This window comes from Lethenteron reissneri, chromosome 36 (assembly GCF_015708825.2).
Source record: "Lethenteron reissneri isolate LAM-NWPU_2019-01 chromosome 36, ASM1570882v1, whole genome shotgun sequence".
NCBI lineage: Eukaryota > Metazoa > Chordata > Hyperoartia > Petromyzontiformes > Petromyzontidae > Lethenteron > Lethenteron reissneri.
In genome coordinates, this window is record NC_083814.1 from 11,622,585 (window position 1) to 11,646,544 (window position 23,960).

The window sequence follows — 23,960 nt, forward strand, 5'->3', positions numbered from 1 at the left end:
CCAAATTTAGTGACAAATATCTGAACCTGGGTCGACTCGGTCTCAAAAAACACAGCACTGGGGAGACAAAGGCGGCCGGGCGTGGGTTTTTTTTTTCCGACCACACTACCCTCTCGTGCGTGGACCACATCTCAATAGGCGATCCCGACGAGATCACTGCGGCGGTCGTTAAGTCAACTACTAAATATGGGTGAATCTTGTCTATTTGTGTTTGTGCATTAAACAAATAATGGCCATTCACAAAACACTACGCGTGCAATGGGGCCGTTAAGGTGACGTCACCGTTAAGAGAGGGATTGTGGTGGGGGGTAGAATTTGGGGGGGGGGTGAATGGGGGGTTGTGGGTTGTGATGTAGAGGAGGGGAGGGAGGAGTGGTGGTGGTGGTGGGTGAGACGACGATGGTGGTGGTGGTTGTAGGCGGCCCAGGAGCGGTAGCGTAGCGGTTAGCGCGACGGCTCGAGGTTTCCCGCTCACGGCCACCAACATCGGTGACGATTATCTGAACCCGGTCCTAGACCCTCCCCAAGGTCAGCTCAGCCTCAAACGAGCACCTGATGCGGACGTGAAAACAACATTGGCGCTTGGGGGGGGGGGGAGACAAAGGCGGTCGGGCGTGGTGCTCGCCTCCATAGGTGTTCCTCGCTAACAGCACTTGCCCCTCCAAAAGGTCTGGGGGAAGGCTGGCTTTACGGGGGACCTTTGTCTTTGGCTTTGGTTGTAGGCGGTACCTGGGATCCCACCTAGGCCAATGACACTGGTGGTAGCGCCCCCCCCCTTGCCCCCCTCCCCACAACGGCGCTCGCGCTCGGGATGAAGTGGGGTGACGTCACGCCTATATGAGTGGGATGCGCGGGGGAGTAGGTGACACACGGAGTGAAGAGATCTCGCGAGGCAGAGAGAGAGAGCGCCAGGCTTGAGCCGAGCGGACACAACCGATGGACAGAGGTGTCCGCGTTGTGTAGAATAGAACCAGCGCCGTTCATCGAGGCACGGTGATAAAACAACATCATCGGCAGCAGCAGCAGCTTCGGTAGCAGCAGCAGCGGCAGCAGCAGCATTGGGACCAATTGACGCGCAACAGAATCGAATTTGTTTGTTTTTTTATCCGACAAAAGGGGGCTCGAGACGACAACAATCGAAGAAGAAGAAGACTCCTCGACTATTATTTATCCAACGTCGAGCGTAATTACCCTCGCCGCTGTCATTAGTATTGCTATTGATTTGATTGCTGCGGTGCTGGTGGCGTCCGTGTAACGAACGCGTTTCGTCGGCCGATCGCAGCGGCGGTGGCAGCAGCAGCAGCAACAGCGGCTGCATCATCATCGTCAGCAACAGCAGCGGCGGCGGCGGTGGTGGTGGCAGCTGTTTAACTGTCAGAGAGGCATCGATCTCCAATCGCGTTGCGGTCGCATTGAACAAAGAGACGCAGAGAGGAAGAAGCAGAAGACGAGAGGACGGACACGGGGCTTGCTACGACTCCCTGAGACGAGGGGACAACAGCGGGCAATTAGACAGAGACAAGGAGGAGGAGGGGAGGGGGAGAACGACAGCGGCGCGGAGACCAGAAGAGGAGTGAAGAGACGGAGAGACGCCGAGGGAACAGAGCGTGAAGGAGGAGGGGAGGAGGAGAGAGAGAGAGCGCGGCGAATTGAAGAGCGCTTGGCGCAGGCATGTCGGAGGTGATGCCCTACGCGGATGAGAAGCTGGCGCGCTTCCCCGAGGGATCGGACGTGGGGCAGCTGGCCTTCTCGTGCCGCCTCCAGGGCACAGACAACTTCTACGGCAGCGGGGGAGGAGGAGGAGGAGGTGGTGGAGGAGGAGGCGGCGGCGGTGGCGGAGGAGGTGGAGGTGGAGCCGGTGGGCAAGGAAAGAGACCTCCAAAGTTGGGTCAGATCGGACGCACGCAGTGCGGTGAGGATGAATGGGTGGTGCGACGTGGGGGGAGGGGGGGTTGTGTTCGAGGGGGGCTGGGGAAAGGGGGGGCTGTGTCGAGGGGGGCAGTTTTATTTTGGGGGGGGCAGTGGTGGGTGCTCGCCTACTGGGGACCCTAATCAATGATTTGACTGCGAGTCAGACAAGCTGCTCCACCTTAATTACATCAGCCGCGTGGCACGTTTTGCTCGAATAGAACGATTACAAATGACGTTAATTGATGTTTGCAATTTTTATGTTTAGTTTATTTTCGGGTTTTTTTTTTCTTTCTTTGTTTGGTTTCACGAGCGTAGAGCGCCTTGAGCCACTTGGGGCGTTCGGCGTTTTGCTTTTGTTTGATGATGCCCAGGGATGTGGGGTGGTGGTGTAGGGGCGGGGTGAGCATCTGTGTTTTGGATGACTCACCGAGTCAGACAGGTGAGGGCTTGTGCCTAATCCGTACCTGTGTGGCACGTGTATATTTATACAGGCGTGCACATATACAGGCGTGTACATATACAGGCACACAAGGCTATAAGTATAAATGTATTGTATACACAATCGGGTTTATTATATATACACAACGTACACACCGCCAAACACATACGCCGCCTTGCACGCATACATAAGTACAAAGACAAAGCCTTGACAGACTTTTGGCAAACGCAGTTAACGAGCACCTATGCACGACGCCCGACCGCCATTGTCTCCCCAGTGACGATGTTTACTGCACACCGTACCATGTACTCATTTGAGGCTGAGTCTACATAGAGGGAGGCCCGGGGCCGGTTCAAATAATCGTCACTGGTGGTGGCCGTGAGCGGGAATCGAACCCGGGTCGCCAGGTTCGTAGCGCTAAACCGCTACACCACCGCTCCCCACATATGAATACGCGCACACACACACACACGTACATGTGCATACGCGCCCATTGCGTACACACAGTGAGCAAGGCGCACGGTACCTGGCCCACTGTGGGCTGATGGTAACCAAGATCACATTCGGGTCGGGTGGTCGCTAAATCGAGTACCACGTTGTGGGGGAAAGAGTTAAACGGTGGTTGTCGAAAAGGTTACCCTTGTCCAAGCCCATCCCCTGCCATGGCATTGTGGAATTTCCACGACGTCAAGGTCTGGTCTCGTACCATAATCTTCCCCAATTTAATGCGTTTCACCCGGTTATGTAAGCGGCCCCAATTGCGAGGGCATGGGCCAGAGGGCAGGCCGTCCTACGGACGAGGGAACGTGACGTTCACCTTCATTTGAGAGAGGATTCGTCACCATGATCAATCCACTGCCGGATGAAGGCATCCGCAAGCCCATCCCCAGAGCACAATCGTTTAAGATTCGTACGATTATTGCACGCAAGATGTACGACATGTATTCGTGGAGTTTTGGTAAGTCACATGACCTGGAAGATTTGCATATACAATCCTTGGCGGGCAGCCCTTCCTACGCACGAGGTGACGTGAAACTCACCTGCCTGGAATCAACGCAGGTAACCTTTATGATTTGTATGCCAGACAAACGACCTGATTTGTACGTATAGGATAGAAAACCTGAAGACTAAACATGTTTTTATTATTTTACCATGGTAAGGCCCACTGAGCTATATAGAGCTATTTTTTTTCTGTAGCGACATGGCCACATGGATTGATCAACGTAGTGGCTAATCACGTGGAAATGCATCGCAGCCAAATACTCTAAAACGCACAATGTTGATTCTAAAAATGGAGTGAAAAACCGAAGGACCTGGAGAAATACCCAAGCGATCACGGGGAGGGAGACAGACACGCAAACTCGAAATATAGAGGCGTCAATTTCGGGATCGAGCCCACGACCTCCTGCATACCAGGCGAGGGAGTTAACATCTCGCCACCGCGACTTCGAGTGCAGACATACGCACGTGGTGACGTGGCGGTGTGTAATTTAGCAACGTGACATGCGTTATTTGTGGCGTAACAAACACTAATGGCCGACCCTTATCGAGTTTCTGTTATCCGTTGTTATTCATTCATCCGTTCATCAATTCATTCGTGCATTTAACAAACCCGATTTCAATCAATTAATTTCACTTGTTCGATAACGCCACTGCCATAATGCAGGCCTGAAACCACACCGTATTGGGAGGGGTTTAGGGGGTTAGCGGATCATGGGGGGTTGGTTGCCTCTAGGAGATGCAGTACAGAAAGTAGGTTGCTGGCAGCTTATTACGCGTGCAGCTCTATTTGAGTGCTTTGTCATTGTATGCATGGATATATATATATATATATTTGTATATATCAGTGTAACATGTAGGCTTTTAACACGTAGGCTTTCGCGACCAATATTATTTATAATAACGGTTTTTGGGTCAGATCGCGTAAGTATAAATGTGTCGTAACCCTCCACCACCCGACACGGCCAGTAAGGTTTGTTCACGTAAACAACGCGCCAATTAGATACTACTTCAGCCCACCGGTGTGTTGGAGAGTAAATCCACAACATTTAAAATTTGAATAGTACGACGTTTCGCTGGTAATTGCATTCAGCATCATCGGGCGATTTGCCAGAATAGCGAAGCGACTAATATTATCAATGATAAAGGTGAGTTTTTTGGGGGTTAGATCGAGTTGTCGCCTGATGAAGCCGGTTGTGGTAGTCACCGGTGGAACGTCACAGGACTCGAATTCTCAACGTTGTGAGTTTTTTCCTCTCCAACACACAACCGGCGTGCTGAAATAGAAACTAATTGGCTACGTTTTGTTTACGCGACAAATCTTGCTAATTGGCTGTGTCGGATGGTGGCGGGTTTAATGACACATTTCTATTTACGCGATCGAACCCAACAACAAAAATCTTTATTGTTGGTGTATATATCTTGTTTTTTTACACTCCACAAATGAAATCTGGCTTTTCTCCTCCAACACTCGCAGCAAATTTCGATTTAAAGCTTTCGTGACTGCAGGGATTCATCTTCTTGGTTCTTTCGGTAAAGTCACATAGAATGGAAACAATAAAAATAATAAAATAAAACATAATAAAATAATTCTCACGACGTTTCGGCCACAACGCAAGCAGCCGTCACCAGGTGAAGACCAGGTCTGTCGGGGAGACAGCGTCTGACGGCTGCGTGCGTTGTGGCCGAAACGTCGTGAGAATTATTTTATTATGTTTTATTTTTATTGTTTCCATTCTACGTGACTTTACCGAAAGAAGCAAGAAGATGACTCGCAACAGAGCTTAGCGGAGGAATCCCGCGCAGGATGTAATGGCACACATACGGAGTTGTCCGATGCCTCGCGTTAACAATCGAGTGGTGTGCACACGGGGGGAGGGGGCGAGGGGGCTTGGCAGTGGCCTTGCCACGCTGAGAAAAGGGGACAAACGAGACAATTCCACGTTTATTTTTGTCCAACCGGGGGCTGGCACTCGAGAGACGGAAACGCGCCTCGTCTTCCCCAGGGTGACCATCAGCTGGGCCTCGAGTTGTTTATTTCCAGGGTCAACATCAGCCGCGCGGAACGTCGACACAAATTCAACCACCATTTCTAGCAAGTGCATTGTACGTGCTCAGAAGAAGGGTCGTTGCCTGAAACGTCGCCTTTCATGTACGTGTTTTTATCCATTTATTTTAAGGCCACGGTGTCAAGTGACGAATGTGGTGGACCATGTTTATCTTCTTGGTTCTTTCGGTAAAGTCACGTAGAAGGGAAATAATAAAATAATAAAACCAAAACATAATAAAAGATGTTTCATTTTTATTATTTGATTATTTCCCTTTATTAAAGCATAATAAAATATGTTTTATTTTTCTTATTTTATTATTTCCCTTCTACGTGACTTTACCGAAAGAACCAAGAAGATGAATCCCTGCAGTCACGAAAGCTTTAAATGGACCATGTTTAGTTCCATCAGCCTAGCGGCCTTCCGGTGCGACGTGTCTGACACAGTGGCGAGGTAACGACGTCATCAGCCCAGGTGGAGGTGCAGAAATTGGTCAGATGGGACCCCAACATTTGATTTGTCTCGCACGGTCGCACCGAGGAGACTATTATATATACATCGCGGCTCCTCCTCTTGCCTCATCCCATCATTCAGCATTTTAATTGAAAAAAAAGACACCAATTTAAACCGAGTTTTCAATAACAAATACAAGTGATTGTTGTTGTTGTTGTTTTAGAGACTGTTGTTGATTAACATGTCTCGTGGTGGTTGTCAAGGGGGCCCAAACTCATAGCTTTGGTCACCAGGGGGGAGGTAGGGGGGGGTAAGGCACCCCCTGCCCCCCCCCCTTGCTTGTTACTCCACTGATCTGACAATTCATGGCACGTGGGGAGGCGATCTAAACACCGCGCGGGCACCATTTTGGGGCCAGCTTCGATGCTGCCGAGTCTTATGGGCGAGGGTGCATCCAGCTTAAACAATTGCCGCCTGTGGTGGGGTTGGCGATAGAGGTCTCGACAGCCCCGTCGACAAACGCCGTCCACTGGCAAAGGGCCCTTTCATCCGTGGTGCACTCCGGCAAGATGGTGTGACACGCGGTGCGATGTGCTGCACAGTCAAACGAGCACTTTCCTTAATCGCCTACCCCACAGCAGGGACATACATCCATCCGACGGGTTTCGGTTTACCCCGCAGGAAAAACCACGGCCCCTTGCTGATGGGCGGCAGAGCAGCGCGCAGCAGATGGCAGCTACCGCCTGCTCCTCCTTCCTCCACCTCCTGCTGCTGCTGCACCAATAGCCAATGCAGAGTAGCCCACACACGATACGGCGATGACTGTCACTAATCACGAAACCGTGTGCCACACACACGGAGCACGGAACGCCACTGCCCGCTCCGATAGTTTTCGACGATGGGTTGCTACTACGTGAGTCTAGTATTGGTCTCTGGGTGAGTCAATTGGTCCTCCTGTGAGTCAACGGGTTCCTGTGTGAGTTTATATGGGTCTCCAGGCGACTCTACTAATTCCCATGTGAGTCTACACCTGAAACCATGAACCGCATAGTAACACATCTCCCGTTTCTATAACATAAGTCAATGTGGCTATATGTTAGTATGGGCATATGCGTGAGTCTATGAATGTGTATGTGAGTATATGGTTGTATGTGTTTGTCTATGGGTGTCTGTGTGAGTCTATGGGTATCTGTGTGAGTCTGCGGGTCTGTGTGAATAGATGGGTCTCTGTGTCAGTCTATGAATCTCCACATGAGTCAATGTTTCAAAACCATTGACCGCAGAGTTTACATCACCGGCAGCATCTCAGATGTCTGCCGTGAGACAACTCCCCAAATCACTCTCACCCACTCAACCGCATCCACATGAACGTTTGGCCATTGCTGATCCATCATCAATCTCCCCTCCACCATACGAACACACGTCCCGAGTTCGAATCCCGCTCACGACGCGGATAGATGTTTGACCTTGGATGTCCTTGGGGCTGACCTTGGCGCGGCTTTAAGTGACGTGTTGATGTGGCGCGCAACTGATAATCGTTTGAAAAGCACGGCCTGTCCCTCTCCTTGTGATTTCACATTAATTCAAACCTCAATTTGTAATTTAATACCCATTCTCTCTTTCTCCCTCCCTCTCTCCGCACAAAGACAAAGATTCCCCCTAGAGCCCTAACAGACTGTAGGAGCAGGTGCTGTTTGCGAGCGCCTATGGAAGCTGGCACAGCACGCTAGGGGGTGGGTGGTCAGCACCACGCTCGGCCGCCTTTGTCTCCCTAGTGGCGATATTTACACATTGCACCAGGTACTCATTTGAGGTTGAGTCGATCTAGGCGAGTCCCAGGACCGGTTTAGATAATCGTCACCGGTGTTGGCCGTCATCAGAGTCGAACTCGGGACGCTACGCTGCTGCACTCTCCACACAATCATCTCGCACAAGCTCACACGCATACATTGCGTGCACTCGTATCCAGTGTGTGCACACAGACATACAGCCAAAGACAAAGAGCCCCCCTATAGCCTTTAGCAGACTGCCGTGGCAAGTGCCATAACGACGAGGGGGTGAGTGGCCAGCATCAGTGTCCTGCTAGTCCCTGGTACCCGATGTCGAATCCCCGCGCTTACGACCAACTTCTAATCACGATTATCTGAACGGGTCCTAGGCCTCACTTAGGTCGACTCAACCTTAAATGGGTCACGTGCTGCGGTGTCTCAAACATCAGCACTGGGGTGACAAAGGCGGTCGGGAGTGGTGTTGCCCCCCCCTCCCCCGCGCTCATAGGTTGTGCCGTGCTGGCTTTCATAGGGGCTCGCTAACACCACTTGCCCCAACAGGCTGCTCAAGGCTATACGGGTAACCTTTATATTTGCCTTTGTGCTTAACATGCACGGCTAACTGACGTTGGCTGTGGCTGGAAATTGAAATAATTACACTCGGCATTAATACGTTTTTACATGACACATTCACAGCATGACTCACCACATCATCATCGGTAAACAACTGTGATGTGCAATGACTTCCCCCCTAGGTCGGCTTAGCCTAAAATTTTAATGTGGTTGCAGTCATGCGATCGCGAACATCAATACTGTAAGCTTCATGCTTTATATGGCAGTTCACGCCTTTGATACTGGTAGAAACATCCTGGTTACACCAGCCCACAGGGGATTATTGCGTCCGTCGTGCAGGGAGGGGCTGGGTGGGGAGGGAGGAGCTGGGTGGGGAAGGGAGGGTGGGGAGGGGCTGGGTGGGGAGGGGCTGGGTGGGGACGGTGGGGCTGGGTGGGGGGTGGGAGGGGTGGGGCTGGATGGGGAGGGGCTGGTCACCCCGTGGTGTCCTTATAAAACTCAACGTTTAACCTACTCACGCCGGCTTGTGCCCGCCCTCACAGTCGCCCATATTTGCGAAATACACCACGCCGCCGTTGACCCTGGCCATTGACCGAGCAAACCAACGTTCCTACCAGCTCCCTCCGCAGGAATGTGTTTTTATATAACCATGCCCATGTAACAGCCAAGTCATTCCCCAATGTGTAATGTCCTTTAAATAAACAAATTAAGACTGGCCTACACGCATTTCATACTTTACATCCATTATTTCATCAGGGTTAGACTCGCCGAGCAAATTCACCCTTGCAATCTAGAATGTTCTTTTCTCAGGGGATTTTCCGGGTGAAATATTTTGATGAAATATGAAATCACATTTGGGTGGTGTCCCTTATGTAACCAACTTTTAATCAGTCTCCCGCCCCTGCTACTGCCCTTCACCAAACCTCATTGACCAACGTGGTGAAGTATGGTCAAAACAAACCGCGCCACTGCGTGCGCTGCCATAGAATGGCTTCCGTCCAACAGTAGTGGATTGACAAGGGGACTTTATATCATTCTATTCATATATATTTGACAACGTAGTATCGAAACCAAGTTGGAAGAGCCCTTAGCCATTTCACATTTGACGATGCCCTTTATTCAACCGGGCTGGGATGGCGCCTGTCCGTGTTCACCGTCTGTAAATTGCCACACGAGCACCCTCCACGGGCCGAGACTCAGGCGAGAAATACGCAGACAGATCGGTGGTGAAATAAAGGGGTTCACGTTTGACGGATCGAGCGTCGGTCTGCGTTGAGGCACTGGGCACGGCGAGTGACAGAGGGACCAAAGATTGGGTCATCGGATGAGCTTAGAAGGGTGCTGTGGCGATGGGATTGGATTAGGTTTCTGTTCGGTGCGGAGACGCTGGCCTCTGAATTCGCCACTGTAATTCCAGCCCCCGTTTATGGATGTAATTTCCCACCCGCACCCCACTAAAGCCCCGCGGCCCCTCCACCCCCCCCCCCTCTCTTATTTATGAATTTAAAATGCGATAATTAACTGGCAGTCTTCCATCGGAGCCGTCATTTTCAATTCCAGCGCAAATGAGAAACGTCGCATAATCCGGCTGGCTGGCTGGCTGGGTGGGCGGGCCGGAGGTAAGAGGCAGGCGGTTACGTGAAAAGTGTCGGATTCGTGAATGTGGCCCTGTAGGGCCAAAAAGAAAGGGACGGTGGCATGCGTCCACGCGAATTTATCGACACGGGATGGTGGGGGCCTTCGATCGGAACGGGGTCCGTGAGGGTCGGATAGGCGACCTTGTCCTGCATAGTCTCTGTTTTTATACGGATGTCTGTCTTGTTGGGTGTTTGAGCTGAGTTGTGTTGCTGCTGTTGTTGTTGTTTTCATTCATTGAGCCTCTTGAGCTTAAGAGGCTAGGTTTTTCAAAGGTGACTACGGGAGCGAAGGGGGGGGTGTGAAAAAAGGAGAATACAGCACAGAAAAATGTAACATCGTTGATTAACTGTGACTAACCCAGCCGTTAATAGGTCCTGCACATGATCAGATTAACAAAATCCATTGTAATTTACATGACTACATTAACCCCACTGGTCTTCGCGCCTGAGAGACTCGCAGTGATGACATCACTTTTTGCTCTATTTAAGGCCGAAAGCAGTTTGACTTCTTCACAATTCTGGAAAATCCCCTGATGAGGCTGGCTGTAAGCACCAGCGAAACGTCGTACACCGGTATGGTGCACTAGTAACGAATTGGCACGTTTTGTTTACGTGACAAACCTTACCAATCGGCTGTGTCGGGTGGTGGCGGGTTTAACGGCGCATTTATATTCACGAAAAAAAACCTTGACCATGAACGAACATTGCAAATCGGACATTTTACACGTAGCCTTTCGCGACCAACATCATGATTCACGAGCATATTATTTTAGGTGAGATCTTCGCGTAAGGCGCAGCGCCAACGTTTAAACTCTGAACCCTCTGCCACACGACGAGAGACGAATCAATGCGAGCTGTCGCGTGGACGATGACGCCAAATGATCTTCGGTTTGATTATTGGGAAGTTAATATCACGCGAGAGCGCTGAGCTCTTTTGCTAACAGCTGGCGACGCTCGGATGGAATCTCCAAACGAACCGCGCGGAATTGTCGAGATTCTTTGCCCGCTTATCGGCATCCCACCCTCCGGTTTTGGCCTGATAAAAACAAAGCAATCGACATTTTTGTCCGCCCACCCTCCACGTGACAATTTGAGCTTATTTGACTGTGTTGAGTAGTGAATTGTTATAGATTAAAAATATATATATATAACTGACAACAGACGTACACGATCTAACCCAGAAAATATGACCGTGTGACAATTTATGCAAAGAAGGAAACTCCACTGCAACAATAGCAGCAGCAGCAGCTTGAACCTCAGCGATGCGTGGATGGCAGAAAGAGAGAGCGAACAGAGATGATCCTCCGTCGGGAGCTTCGCGTGGAGGGAGAAGAAGGCTTGAGGAAGAGCAGCGAGCGAAGATGATGGGAGGGCAGGGGAGGGGGGGGGGTCTTGTTGGGACGTCGCGTGGATATTTGCGCCGGCTCCTTGACTGCCGATTTCCATCGAAGGTAAAAGGCTGAGTCGAGGTCGTCGGGGTCAAGGGTCAGGGGTCAGGGTCGAGGTCGTCGGGGTCAGGGTCCAGGGGGTCGGGGTCAGGGTCGAGATCGTCGGGGTCGCTCGAGAAAGGCTGTGGCTCGCTGACGAATAACGGTGGTGGCTGCTGCTGCTGGGACGCGCGACCATGGGACTCACGTCCAACCGACACATAGACATGGGACACGTGACCATGGGACACACTTAACACTGCGCCCAGCATCCTGTCGGACTTCAAGATAAATTATTCCAGCGGTATGTGTCTAAGCCGGAAACCCTGCAACGGTTTCAACTTCTCTGAGTCTCATCAGCGTGGTTGTTGTCAAGTCAAAAACTTCCCACTGATGGGCAAAAGGGCCTCTTGTGTTTCCCTTCCCCGGCTATCCATTGTTCCCGTTCTGTAGCGTCCTCCGAACTCTTGGTGTTCATCGGCAAGGTGTGGCCAATGACCGCATACTCTGATAGGTTGTCTGATGTGATGGGCAAGAGCACCCCATGAACACCGTGGGTTCCCGTTCACGGCAGTAAAAGCAACGTGGACGAATGCGTCGATGTCTAGGGCTGTCCAAAACAATTTAAGTCTCATTTGTTCGTTGATAAAGAGAAATACAATTTTAAAAATAAACTTAAAATTCACCATCGCTGTACTCCATCATAGCTCTCTGTTGACATCAGTACCTTGAGACGCAGTGGCCTTTACATGCAGTGTAAATACAGTCTGTATTGTCATTGCATATCAAGTGATGTCACGAACGTGCCACAATGCTGTGTTCGATCGTAAATTTAAACAAAATATTTTGTTTTCTACTCCCGAACGAAGCTTGAGACATGCCGTGATGCACGTGGCCTAGAGTTCCAAATCCTCCACCCGTGACTCATTGCTCACTGGCCGCCTTTTCCAGTTCACTGCCTGGAGTTGAGGAGGAGGTAGCCACAACCCATAAGCGAGCGGTATGGCGGGCATGGTGTGCCGGGCACGGGGATATTTCTTCCGGTTCACCGACCCAAGACGGACCCAGGTGCAATTAGATAACCGTACTTTTGTGGGTTTTGCCAATCTCTGCAAAAAACTAGAAAAATATCATCGCCATCATGTATTGACCCGAAGAGTCCGTTTGGATGTCTCGCACAGTGGTGGGACCCGCTGCGTTTAAGACAACGGCCCCAGGAAGTGGATTTCAAAGAGCTACTTCTAAGATCCCTTCAAGAGAGCCACCTACTCAACACTGCAGAGGGCACGGCACTTTCCCACCCGTTCTGCCGCACGCAAGAGCAACGTTCATCGCTCGACAGTCTGAACTGACATTTTCATTGCCAAAGTTGGAATTTATCCAAATTAAATACGGAAACCAATTGAGGGTCATGGTTGTTATTGCGTTGGTGACCGGGCTGAGGCTATCAAGTCACTGCACACGAGAAGCCGGTTTGCTCACGGGGCGGCCGAAATCTGGGTTGGAACCCAGGGTCCTAGCGGTGCCGTCGCTGGGGCTCTGACCTCTGAGCCACCCGGCCACCTCTGCGTTTTTCCTGTCTTGTAAATAAGAGACGTGAATCGATGACGATGATAGATGTGTAACCGCACACGGTTGCATACACGGGCAGATCGGCCAATGTTTGAATTAACCAATGTTCTCTCCCTTCCCCTCCTCCCCCTCCCTCATCTTCCTCCCTCCTCCTCCCACCCCTCCTATCCTTCCTCCTTCTCCTCATCCTCCTGCCATCTCCTTTTCCCCCCTCCTCCTCCTCCTCCTCCTCTTCTCTACTCTCCCTCCCTCATCCTCTTCATTCCATCCCTCCTTCTGCTCCCTCCTCCTCCGTTTCCTCCTCCCATTCCGTCCCATCCCTCCTCCTCCTCCCATCCCCTTCTCCACTCTCCTCCTCCCCCCCAAACTCCTCGCCCCTCCTCATCCTCCCCACCCCTCCTCCTCCCACATTCCACTGTCCCCCTCTCCGCAGTGGTCATCGAGGACGAGCGGATTGATGATGTGCTCAAGGGCCTATCGGACAAGACACCGCCCAATTAAATCGATCGACCCCATCGATCGATCGACAGAGCGACGAGTCGGCCAATCATCAACCCATCGACCAACAATCAATCAAGGGCAGCAGAGTGAGAAGCCCTCGCGTTCGGGCAAATGCCATCGATAACAGTGCACTGCGAATCATCATCGCATATGGCACACACACACACACATGTATATGCTGTGTGTGTGTGACATTGATATCAACGGGGGAATTACAATATCAGCGGACCTTTGACACGATCGGGAAGACGCGTGTAGCAGGCACACGGTGTAGGTGAGCGTGACGCGCGGGTGTACATGCATGGCGCGCGTGCGTGCGTGCGCACGTGCGCACACGCGCGCGTGCGCGCGTGCGCGCGTACACACGTGCGCATACGCGCTCGCGAGCTCTGCGTGCGTTCCCGTGCGCGCCAGCCCGTGCCGCGGGTTACGTCCCCCGACACCGACGGGGGGGAGATGGAGCAAATGGACACAACGCCTTAACTGCACTGTCGCCACGGAAACCGACTTGAGGCTACCACTTTCGGCAAGCCAGCAGTGGAGAACGGAGATGCGGGCCGGGACGGGGAGGGGAGGGGATGATGCGGGGATCGCTGGGAAGGAACTGCGGGCGATGATTTCGGCGAAGGGGAAATTATTTTGGGGGGGGTGGGTGGGTGGGTGGGGGGGGAGAGGGGCGGGTTGGTTTGCCCGATCCGCTCGCTTCTTTGGCTGTATTATTTTGTTTTGCATGAAGTATTTATTAGAGAGGTGTGTGCGATTATAGCACTACATGTGTCGTCAGTGGTGTGGTGGGGAAAATGTTTTTTACTGTATTAAATCTATATAACCACACGCACGCGCGCACACACACACAAACTCACACTGACGTTGTCAACGGGCACTCTGGTTCATCCCACAAGTAAACGCACTCGACAAGAACAATAAAGTTTTAATTGGCCAAACCATCCCAAGTCAGGATCCTCTTGAAAATGGGTGTTGAGACTCCCTCTTTGCCAAGCGGCACACTCGCTAGCCAGCGACGGAGCGTGACCCTGTTTAAAGGGTGGAATAGATAAATATTTACGATTTTTGGAATGTTTGTCTATTGTGCATTCTGCTCTGGCCTCTCACCAACTCCGTGTTTGTGACACACAAAACATCAATTGTTTTGTTCGTGTGTCACACTTTCCGTTAAGCGGCAGGGCCATTGTCCTCGCCAGGGCATTTGATCAGCAGCATCGGTTCAACACGAGCAGACTCGGGAGCGGTATCGAAATTCAGTGTCTCGTGGGCAATCCGTCAGCCTTTGCTTTAAACCAATGCTGGTGAACTAGCGGGACGTTTATCGCCGTGGGGCCCTATCTGGGCATTTTCATGGCCGCCGGTGTTAATTAGATACGGCTGCCAAACCCCTGGTTGATTTTGACAGCGAGTAAAAATTATTTCTGCAGTGACACTGGCTCGCAACACTCCTCATTCCGCGCCCGTCCGGTAACGCTGGTCTACGGACAAAATGCTTCCGAAATAAATGCAGTCCAACTTTACTAATTCTGCAGTTATAACCGCTCACGCTCAGAGAGAGAGAGTGAGTGAGACCGAATGGCCCCGACTCCCGTGAGCCGGGGTGAATGTGGCTCAGTGAACGCCAGAGCGGCGTTTCAGTTGGCCCAGCCGCGAGGACATGGTTGATCCGCTGCTAGATGAAGACCCACCCTGCCACACCCCCCTGCCACCCCAAAACGATTAACCGAATCATGATTATTAATGATCTATTTAGGCACATCCATGCCCAATCCCTCCATATATTGGCCCTGCAAACATTAACATTATTTGATCATTAATTCTGTGAACGAGATTAATTATGTCCAGTTACAGCAGCCAGGCCCGATCCTCCTTCCATTATATACACGGGGCCTGAAACGTTGCGCATCGTTCAACGTTCATTCTGTGAGCGGGATTTCAACGTCCACCTTTTGCGGATTCGGACGCCTCCACGCGCTGCGTTGTCGACAAAAATTAACGCGCGTGCAGGCGGGCGCGTACGGAATGCGTCAACGCGTCGAAACGCGCTTATTGACCCCTACGTCACAAACTGAACTCCCTCCCCCGACGCAGCAGCTGCCACGGAGTTTCGTTTTTTTGGTTGGTGTTTGGTGGGTTGAGGGAGAAATTCATCCGAGCCATATGAATGGATGTAAAGTTATCAAGGAATTGCAGCCCCGCAATTCCGCACTCACGCACGACACGCACACTCTGCTCGGTGGCAAGGAAGCTCCTGCTGCTGCCTGCGACTGACAGTAACTGTTATCCAAAGTTCCATAATAATTGTGGGGCTGTATTAAACAAATAACTACTAAGTAAAAAGCGTACATATATATACTTTTAATATTAAATAACAAAAAGTCTCTAGCGAAATGACATGCGATGGAATTCTGTCCACGAGGGTTGTAAGGAGGCGCGCTCACGGATGTGGGGGAGGGGGGGGAGGGTGAACACAATACGGACCGGGCACGAAACGTCGGTCGCTTAACGTCGCAATAACTTTTTCGACCGCCCCGTCATCTCAGCCCGGGGGCTGTACCAAGGAGGGACGTTAAAGACCCCCCCCGCCCCCACCCCCCGTGGTCTGTGAGCGTCGTCAATTTTGCAAGCGTCAGCCAATTATTATTAAGATGAACGGTCTCCGTTTAAACAAAAAGATACAAACCGAGCCCCAGCTGCTGCTATTCTTCTACCGTGCCCCGTCATGGGCACGTGGAATTTCTACCACAGGCAAACAATTCCTCCTTTGCGTACGGGACAATATATAACTATCGCTCGTGTTGTATCTACTACATCGGTATCAGCATGATTTGAAGCGTGCGAGTCACAGTGATGTCATTGGTGACGTGAATTCACAGACGGCCCCCCGGCTGCCCTTCCATCCTCTCCGTGTACCGCGTCGTTCGTGTCGGTAACGCGCCCCCCTAGCGAGCGCCTATTATTAAGGCTGGCGCGGTGCATGTTTGGCGGACGGTCAATAAGTTGACGCCTGGCCGGCCGCCTTTGTCTCTCCCCCACCGCTGACTGCTGTTAACCCGCTCCCCGCACTGCCCTGACCTAACCACCCAATTGTTAACTTTGTTATATCGGAGCGACCTAGGGAAGGGAGGATGGCTCATGCCAGACTCTGATATCCCAGTGTCCAGCCGCACTGATTTCAGATATAAAGGGACCGTATTGAGGAACGGGTTCTGAATAGAGCCCAGAGGCGTCCCAAGGGGCGACCGCCCCGGGCCCCGCGCTTTGGGGGGGGGGGGACCTGGCACTTACACGTCACGGTGTCTGATGTAATAGTGCCGGTTTAGTCTTGAAGGCATTGGGGGGGCCCACACGATGTGATTTTCTCTGCGCCCCCCACCCCCCCCCCCCCCCATAAAACTGGGAGGCAAATTCAGTGACACGAGATGTATTATAGTCTCATCTGGAACGTGTAGCCCCCCCCCCCCCCGGCCCGTCATGGGAATGTGGAATTTCCAACCATTGGTTCAGGGCCACCGTTAGAAATGGGTGGAGACCCCGACGCGTACGACGCATCGACTTGCGTGCGACGATTTAAAGCTTTCGTGACTGCAGGGAATAAAACATAATAAAATAAAATAATTTTATTTTATTATGTTTTATTTTTATTATTTTATTACTTCCCTTCTACGTGACTTTACCGAAAGAACCAAGAAGTTGCGTGCGACGATTGACGATTCTGATTCGACGCGGCACGGTGGTGATGCGTGTACATTAGGTCCTCGTTTAACGCGGTGGAAGATGCGTTCCTGAAAAGTGCCGCATTAAGCGAAAACATTTCCCCGTAATTAATGTAGTAACGATAAAGGTTCAGCGAGATGCGATGTACTACTACCACTACTACTACCACTACTACGCACACAACACAGTGAGATGGCGTGACAAATAACGGAGGGTACACACCGCCACTGCATTACTGTATCATTCCGCGTCCTGTATCGCTGTACTGCTCAGCCGCGCAGCTCAATAAAGTAGTTCGTCTTCGACCGCTCAGAAACAGTGTTATAACGGGCGCGTTATAACGGGCGCGTTATAACGGGCGCGTTCCGCGTTATAACGGTGCGCGTCACGCGTTCCGCGACAAGTATTCCCGAATGGAAGAACCGCGTCAAAGCGAAAAGCGCGTCGTAGTGTGAACCCCGCCACGCGTTAAGCGAGGACTTACATTGATACGACGTCAAGGTGATGGGTGACAACGTCACACCGTGTGTGTGAGTGTGAATGAGACACGGATCCCCCTGTACGACCACACAGCACGTGACGGGCAAGCGCTGTTAGCGAGCACCTATTAAAGCTGACATGGCCCAATGTGGTGAGGAGCTGGGGGTGTGGCTGGAAAACCGCAACCCGGCCGCCTTTGTCTCCCCAGTCCCTGCCCATGTTGGATGCACCAAAGCAGATAACCAATTTATAGGTTGTTCGGCCAATCATTGCACGTGGCACCTAAACGCAACGCGGGTCCCACCCTAGGTCAACGCAGCCTTCGTCAGCGCCACGACCAGGGCTGGAGTTCTCTTGAACTTTCACTTGAAAACGTCGAGGGGTCGGGTCTAGCGGACTGGTTCGTCTCATCCTGCACCACACTCTGTCCAACCGCGTCGCCTGCGTCTTCCCTTCGCGCTGCTCAACTTTGGAATTCCGTCCCATCGTGTCTCCTCCAAAGGGTCGCGTAACAAACAACCTTGCTCAATTCAAGACGCCTGCCAACCAGTATCCATGACTACAGCACCTGCAATAGTGCTGTGGGTTGCTGGCCGCTCGATGTTTTTTGAGGCTAGTTAGGCCTAAGCTCGGCAATCGTGATTTAAATTTAATTTTAAAAAGCTTATGCTGTGTGTGTGAAACATCAGCACTGGGAAGACAAATGCGGCCGGGCGCGGTGCTGGATGCACTACACAACGACCTTCGTCCGCAGTGCCAACCTTAATAGGTGCTCGCGAACTGCACTTGCCCCAACAGTCTGCGTAGGCTACACTGGAGTGTGTGGTGGTGGGGGGGGATCTTTGTCTTTCGTGTGGAACAGACACGAACAGGGGAGCAAATGCGTCGCGGTGGAAGTGGTCCACACTCACCGACGTCGCTTCGAGGGCAGCTTCCGCACGAACTCGTAAAAACCATCGTCGGACGTGCGGCACCCATCAAATATAAACACACGCACAGCCCCTTCAATTGCGCCCGTCTCCTGGGCTTCCTTTTCACCGGCTAGGGGCTTCGTTTGAGGTCAAGAGCGACCTCGTGTCCATGGCCCATCCTGCGGCCGAGCTCCTGAAAGTATTCCCACGAGAAATCCACCCCCCCCCCCCTACACCGTGATGACACGAGCGCAGTTGCGTGTCTGGGTGCGTTTCGCGTGGCTTGGGGCGGTTTCACTCGCGATCTGCGTCTTCATCTCTCTCTCCATCTCTCTCTCGCTCTCTCTGTGACTGCACGCGCTGTTTAACCTCGCCCTTCCGTCAATAAAGGGCGAACGCTCCTGCCAACTGCGTTGACGACGACGATGACTCATTATGACAATGGCGATGATGACCACAATGAAGAATTATTATGAAGATGGCAATGATGATGATGATGCCTACGATGACTACAACGATAACATGGCGACGAAGATAGTTGCGTTCGACGGATGTTCCTTGCGCGGTCAGCGGAAACAAGGGCACTTTATTCGTACCGAGCGGCGAAAAAAATATAATATTATTGTTGCGATTAATAATAATAACAACAACCAAAAATACTGAGGTTGCGTACACTGATATTGCATCGTGAAAATGGTGTTCTACCGCGATCGTCTCAACGTCTCTCACTGCTTGCGATGTTGTCGCTGTGGGTCGCTGGTGATGCCGCGGGTGGCGGTGTCGCTGTGGGGGGTGTGGGGGGCGCGGCGGGGTTCGTTCGGGGACGCGGAGGGCACAGGGAGGGCTGCGAATTTTGTCACGAAAGTTTGAATGAATCGTGAAAGTTTTGGAAATGACGGTGGATTTAGGTTTTTTTGGAAGGGGGTGGCAGAGATTGGGGTTGCCCGTTCCTCCGATGCCAACCTGGCACCTCGCGGATTTCCATTCTCTCCTCCGATCGATCCGGAATGCCAAAACAAACGCAAGAAAACAAACTAAACGACGCTAGAATAACGTTTTGTTTTATAACGCTTGGAATTGTAATGTTTATCAATGTATTGTTTTTATTCGAAATAAAACTTTTTATTATTATTTAATAACAGCAACAAAAAGGCAAAAAATTGGTGCGGAACCGCCCCAACTTATTTGGTGAAATTATGTTTTCGTTTTTTTCACCGGACCTCGGACGTAAATTTTATTTTAAAAAATAAAAGCCACGACAAAACCGTAGCCTTTTCTATGATGGTGGCGGTGGTGGTAGTAGTGGCGTTGGTGATGGTTATGATGGTGATGGTGATGGCGGCGGTAGTGGTGGTGGTGGCGGCAGTGGTGGTGGTGGTGGCGGTGGTGGTGGAGATATTAACTTTGTACCCCCCACCAAACCCACGTTTCTACAAAAATATTTTTTAAACCGGAATCCGACCGGGTAACTATCTCTCTGCAGTCGAGAGCGACTGACCCACACATTTGAAAGGTCTTGAGTTGAAATCCTAGCCAAGGGTCACCGAAATCATCACCATCATCGTCGTCGTCATTGTCATCGTCTTTCCAGCAACGACCAAACGGAGTTTCGGACGGTGAGCGTGTCCAATGCGCCAATCATCGACATCGCGTGCCCTCTCTAAGGGTTGGTGGTTGCCCCATTTGTTATCGGCAAAGTACCAAATTCCAAACGCAAACAGCCCACGACTGCAAAAGCAATCCAAGTGGTTACATCTCCCCATGCAAAAGAGGCAGCGCACCTTAATAATTAAATAAAGGCGCCTTACACCATTGGAACCTCATTTGCCAGTAAAAATATGATAATTAGTTTTTTTACCCTTCTATCTGGCAACAAAACTGACACCTTTTTTACAAGGAGTCATATTTACAAAGGCGCACCTTTTGGCGTCATCTGGTCCAACCCATGTGAGACTAGGCTCTAAGGAAAGCTGTCTCGGGTGTGGACCAATCAATTTCAAGGACAGTGCACACGATCAGAGTTATGTTTTTTGTTTGCATTATTACTGCAGGTATTGTGGTCTATGTAAACATGACTCCTTGTAAAACAGGTGTTAGTTTTGTTGCCAGATAGAAGGGTAAAAAAACTATTATTATCAAAGGCGCCTTAATTAAATCATTGTAATAATGTATAGATGCCTGTCAATCAATTGCTGGGGTGATGCCCCCCCCCCCATCCACGTGGGGGGGGGGCATAGTTCACGTTTGACGAACCAGGCAGGAGCCCATCGATGATCGCCGTGAGCGGGAATCGAACTCGGCTCGCCGGCTAATAACGCAAGCGGTAACCGCTGCACCGCGGCTCCTCGGCCAATCAAAGTAAATGAACGCTGCGGAGGCGCGGTGTGGGTGATTAAACTGGACATCTGTGAAAAGAGCTTCATAGCTCATCGGATTTCTCCAGTGTGAATCAATATTCTGACATCGGCGCGCACGCAGTGCTCCATCAACAACGGTGACCGCGGTGGCGGCGACGATGGCAATGACCAGAGCCGTCCCTAGGGGTAACGGCGAATCGGGGCGATCGCCCCGGGCCCCGCGTTTTGGGGGGCACACACGGTGTGGGGTTTGCCCCGTGCCCCCCTCTATGGACGGCCCTGGTAATAACGACGATGATGGCAATGATGATGATGATGATGGTAATGATGATGCTGATTGTAATGATGATGATTGTAATGATGATGGTAATGATGATGGCTATGACAATGATGGTAATGACAATGATGGTAATGAAGAGTATGATAACGATTGTGATAATGATGACGATAATAGCAATGATGATGGTAACAATTGTTATGATACTTATGTTTAGTTTGTTGTCCTTCCTCCGCACATCTGTACGGTGCGAAAGAAGTTCAACATACACACATGACGAATGTGATGATGGAGGTGGTGGTCGTGGTGGTGATCATGATGACGGTGCGTGATGTGGGCGAAGCGACACTGAACATTCAGCGGCCGAGGTCCGCACGCGACGCACCGTTCGTTCCCCTTCGCTGGCCACGTGCCCAGCGTCACAGTGCCAAAGTGGGTGGGAGGGAGAGGGGGGACGAGGGGGGGGGGGCGAGGGGGGACGAGGGGGGGGGACAAGGTGGGGGAGACGAGGTGGGGAGAGACGAGGTGGGGGGAGACGAGGGGGGGGAGACGAGGGGGGGGGGAGACGAGGGGGGGAGACGAGGTGGGGGGAGACGAGGGGGGGCGAGGTGGGGGAGACGAGAGGGGGGGGAGACGAGGGGGGACGAGGGGGGAGACGAGGGGGGGGGGGAGACGAGGTGAGGGAGACGAGGGGGGGGAGACGAGGTGGGGGGGCAAGGGGGGGGGGGAAACGGGGGGGGAGTGGAGGAGGGGGCGAGGTGGGGCACACGAGGGGGGGGGGGGGGAGACGAGGCGCATTTGCGGTCCGCGCGCAGAACGGAAAGGGGTCTCAACATTCGTCGTCAGTCGCTGCACGGATTTTTTTAAACGAAAAGTGTTGCATATTTCATATACACACACACGTTGTGATCTATGATTACAAGTATTTTTTTTGTACAACTTACAGACGACATATCGAGAGACAGAACGCGTCGTTCCATGGGTGGAGTCCTCAGTAACCTGGGGCTGCTCCAGTCCTTGCCGTCCATGCATTTGTCGATGATGATCACACAGCCCCCCCCCCCCACCACTTCCACCCCCGCTCGCCACATTTAATTTCGCTAGGACCTCAATCACAGCGGCCTCGGCTTAATTTGTCATCGAGTAAATTCTCCGGCTCCGCTGCTAAATTTTGGAGTCGGTGGGATACGTGGAAATGGTGGCGGCCAGAAAGCCCCCTTTGGGACTGCCGGTGCGGTTTACTGGATGTGGTGTGCCGGGTGGTGGTGGTTGTGGTGGGAGTGGGGGGGGGGGGTTTCTGAAGTATTTTTCTGGGTCGCTGGCAGACTTGGGAGTAGGTGATTAGCCACGTACGGTGCGAAAAAAAGAGTTCACCGTACGTACGTGTCACAAATAGTAGCCGCAGCCGATACGTACTGAGAACGAGAGAGAGAGAGAGGGGTATGTATGGTGGATGGAGTTTGCCTGCTCGGACAAGTCTGCCCTGGCTGAGAGATACCGGGCGGTGATTGTCAATAACACGCGCGGCTGACGGGTGGCGGAGTTTGACTTCTATATTTGAGTGGGTGGAGAGGGGGGGGGGTGCAGGGACTCGCTTTGTTCTTCACATTAGGAATCGCGGGTGCGTATAATTAATAAAATTAAAAAATCTTGATTGTAAACTTACTGAACATGATTTCATAAAGGTGCCCAGTTTGAGCAGGGCATTTCCGCCCCCCCCCCCCGCAAACTCCGCCCATAGACCCCCCCCCTTCCCCTCCACTCCACATCCCAATGGCCCAGCACCACCACCACCGATGTAAAATCATAAACCCACCCTCAATGCCACGTAGGACCCCATCCATCAGCGCACAGAGCACGTAGTACCTGGCCAGCGCGCGGTGTCTCTCGCTCGCGTGCGCACGCCCGAGTCGCCGTGACCCCACGATGGCTCCAGAACGTGGAGTGACCATCCCGGAGTCTCCCCACGACCGCGATAGATGAAGTGGCAATAACACTGGTCAACACACTTTTTCTGGCATAAGATATTCCAACGGGTTTAAGGTAATTTTGGGGTGCTGATTCCAAATCTGTCATCAGTTTTTGTCTATCACATCAGGTTTTTGAGATATCAAATATTGCATTTTCAATAAAAAAACTGCAGAAGAAAAATATTAAATGTGGATATCTACATAAAATGATATTATAAACACACTATCCTAAAAATACAGCACCATATTTTAACACTAAAGCAGTCACTGACTCGCAACAACTTGCAATCATAAGTGACAGAGTTAATTTCGGGTAAAAGCAATGAAAATGGGGTATGCCGATAGCATAAAAATGATGTGGTAGAGCAAATTTGAAATCAGATTTGGAATCAGCACCCTGAAATTAGTCTAAAACAGCTGCAAAAGTCCATGCCAGAAAAAAATGTTTTTTTCTTGTTGACCAGTGTATTCATTCCTCGGTGGTGGTGATCATTATAATGATCATTATTATAATAATTAGTTTTTTACCCTTTTATCTGGCAACAAAACTGACACCTTTTTTTACAAGGAGTCATGTTTGTATTGACCACAATACCTGCAGTCGGAATGCAAACAAAAACATAACTCTGATCATGTATGCACTGTCCTTGAAATCGATTGGTCCACACCCGAGACAGCTTTCTTTAGAGCCTAGTCTCTCATGGTGTTGGACCAGATGACGCCAAAAGGTGTCAGTTTTGTTGCCAGATAAAAGGGTAAAAACCAATTATCATATTTTGCTACTGGCAAATGAGGTTCCAATGATGATCATTATTGTTTTTGCTACTTGAAATCTGAGAAAACGATTCCACCCCCCTACCTCCCCCATGAATATACATTGATTCGCCTTTTCCAGTAACAAAAAAAATCACAA

The 23,960-nt window shown here is 51.3% G+C and overlaps 1 protein-coding gene across 1 annotated transcript; it reads left to right on the forward strand.

Moving 5' to 3' along the window:
• The first annotated feature begins 839 nt into the window (after positions 1 to 839).
• Positions 840 to 13,967, forward strand: LOC133351142 (calcium/calmodulin-dependent protein kinase II inhibitor 1-like). The gene is made up of 2 exons (XM_061566125.1): positions 840 to 1,912; positions 13,262 to 13,967. The coding sequence occupies exons 1-2, from the start codon at positions 1,672 to 1,674 to the stop codon at positions 13,327 to 13,329; spliced, it is 309 nt and encodes a 102-aa protein (XP_061422109.1). The 5' UTR covers positions 840 to 1,671; the 3' UTR covers positions 13,330 to 13,967.
• Positions 13,968 to 23,960: the final 9,993 nt, after the last annotated feature.

What these genes read in the sequence shown, in the direction of transcription:
- LOC133351142 (XM_061566125.1), top strand. Translation starts at nt 1,672, where the DNA reads ATGTCGGAGGTGATGCCCTACGCGGATGAGAAGCTGGCGCGCTTCCCC. An exon ending in GATCGGACGCACGCAGTGCG is followed by an intron (nt 1,913 to 13,261) that starts GTGAGGATGAAT and finishes CCCTCTCCGCAG; the next exon opens with TGGTCATCGAGGACGAGCGG.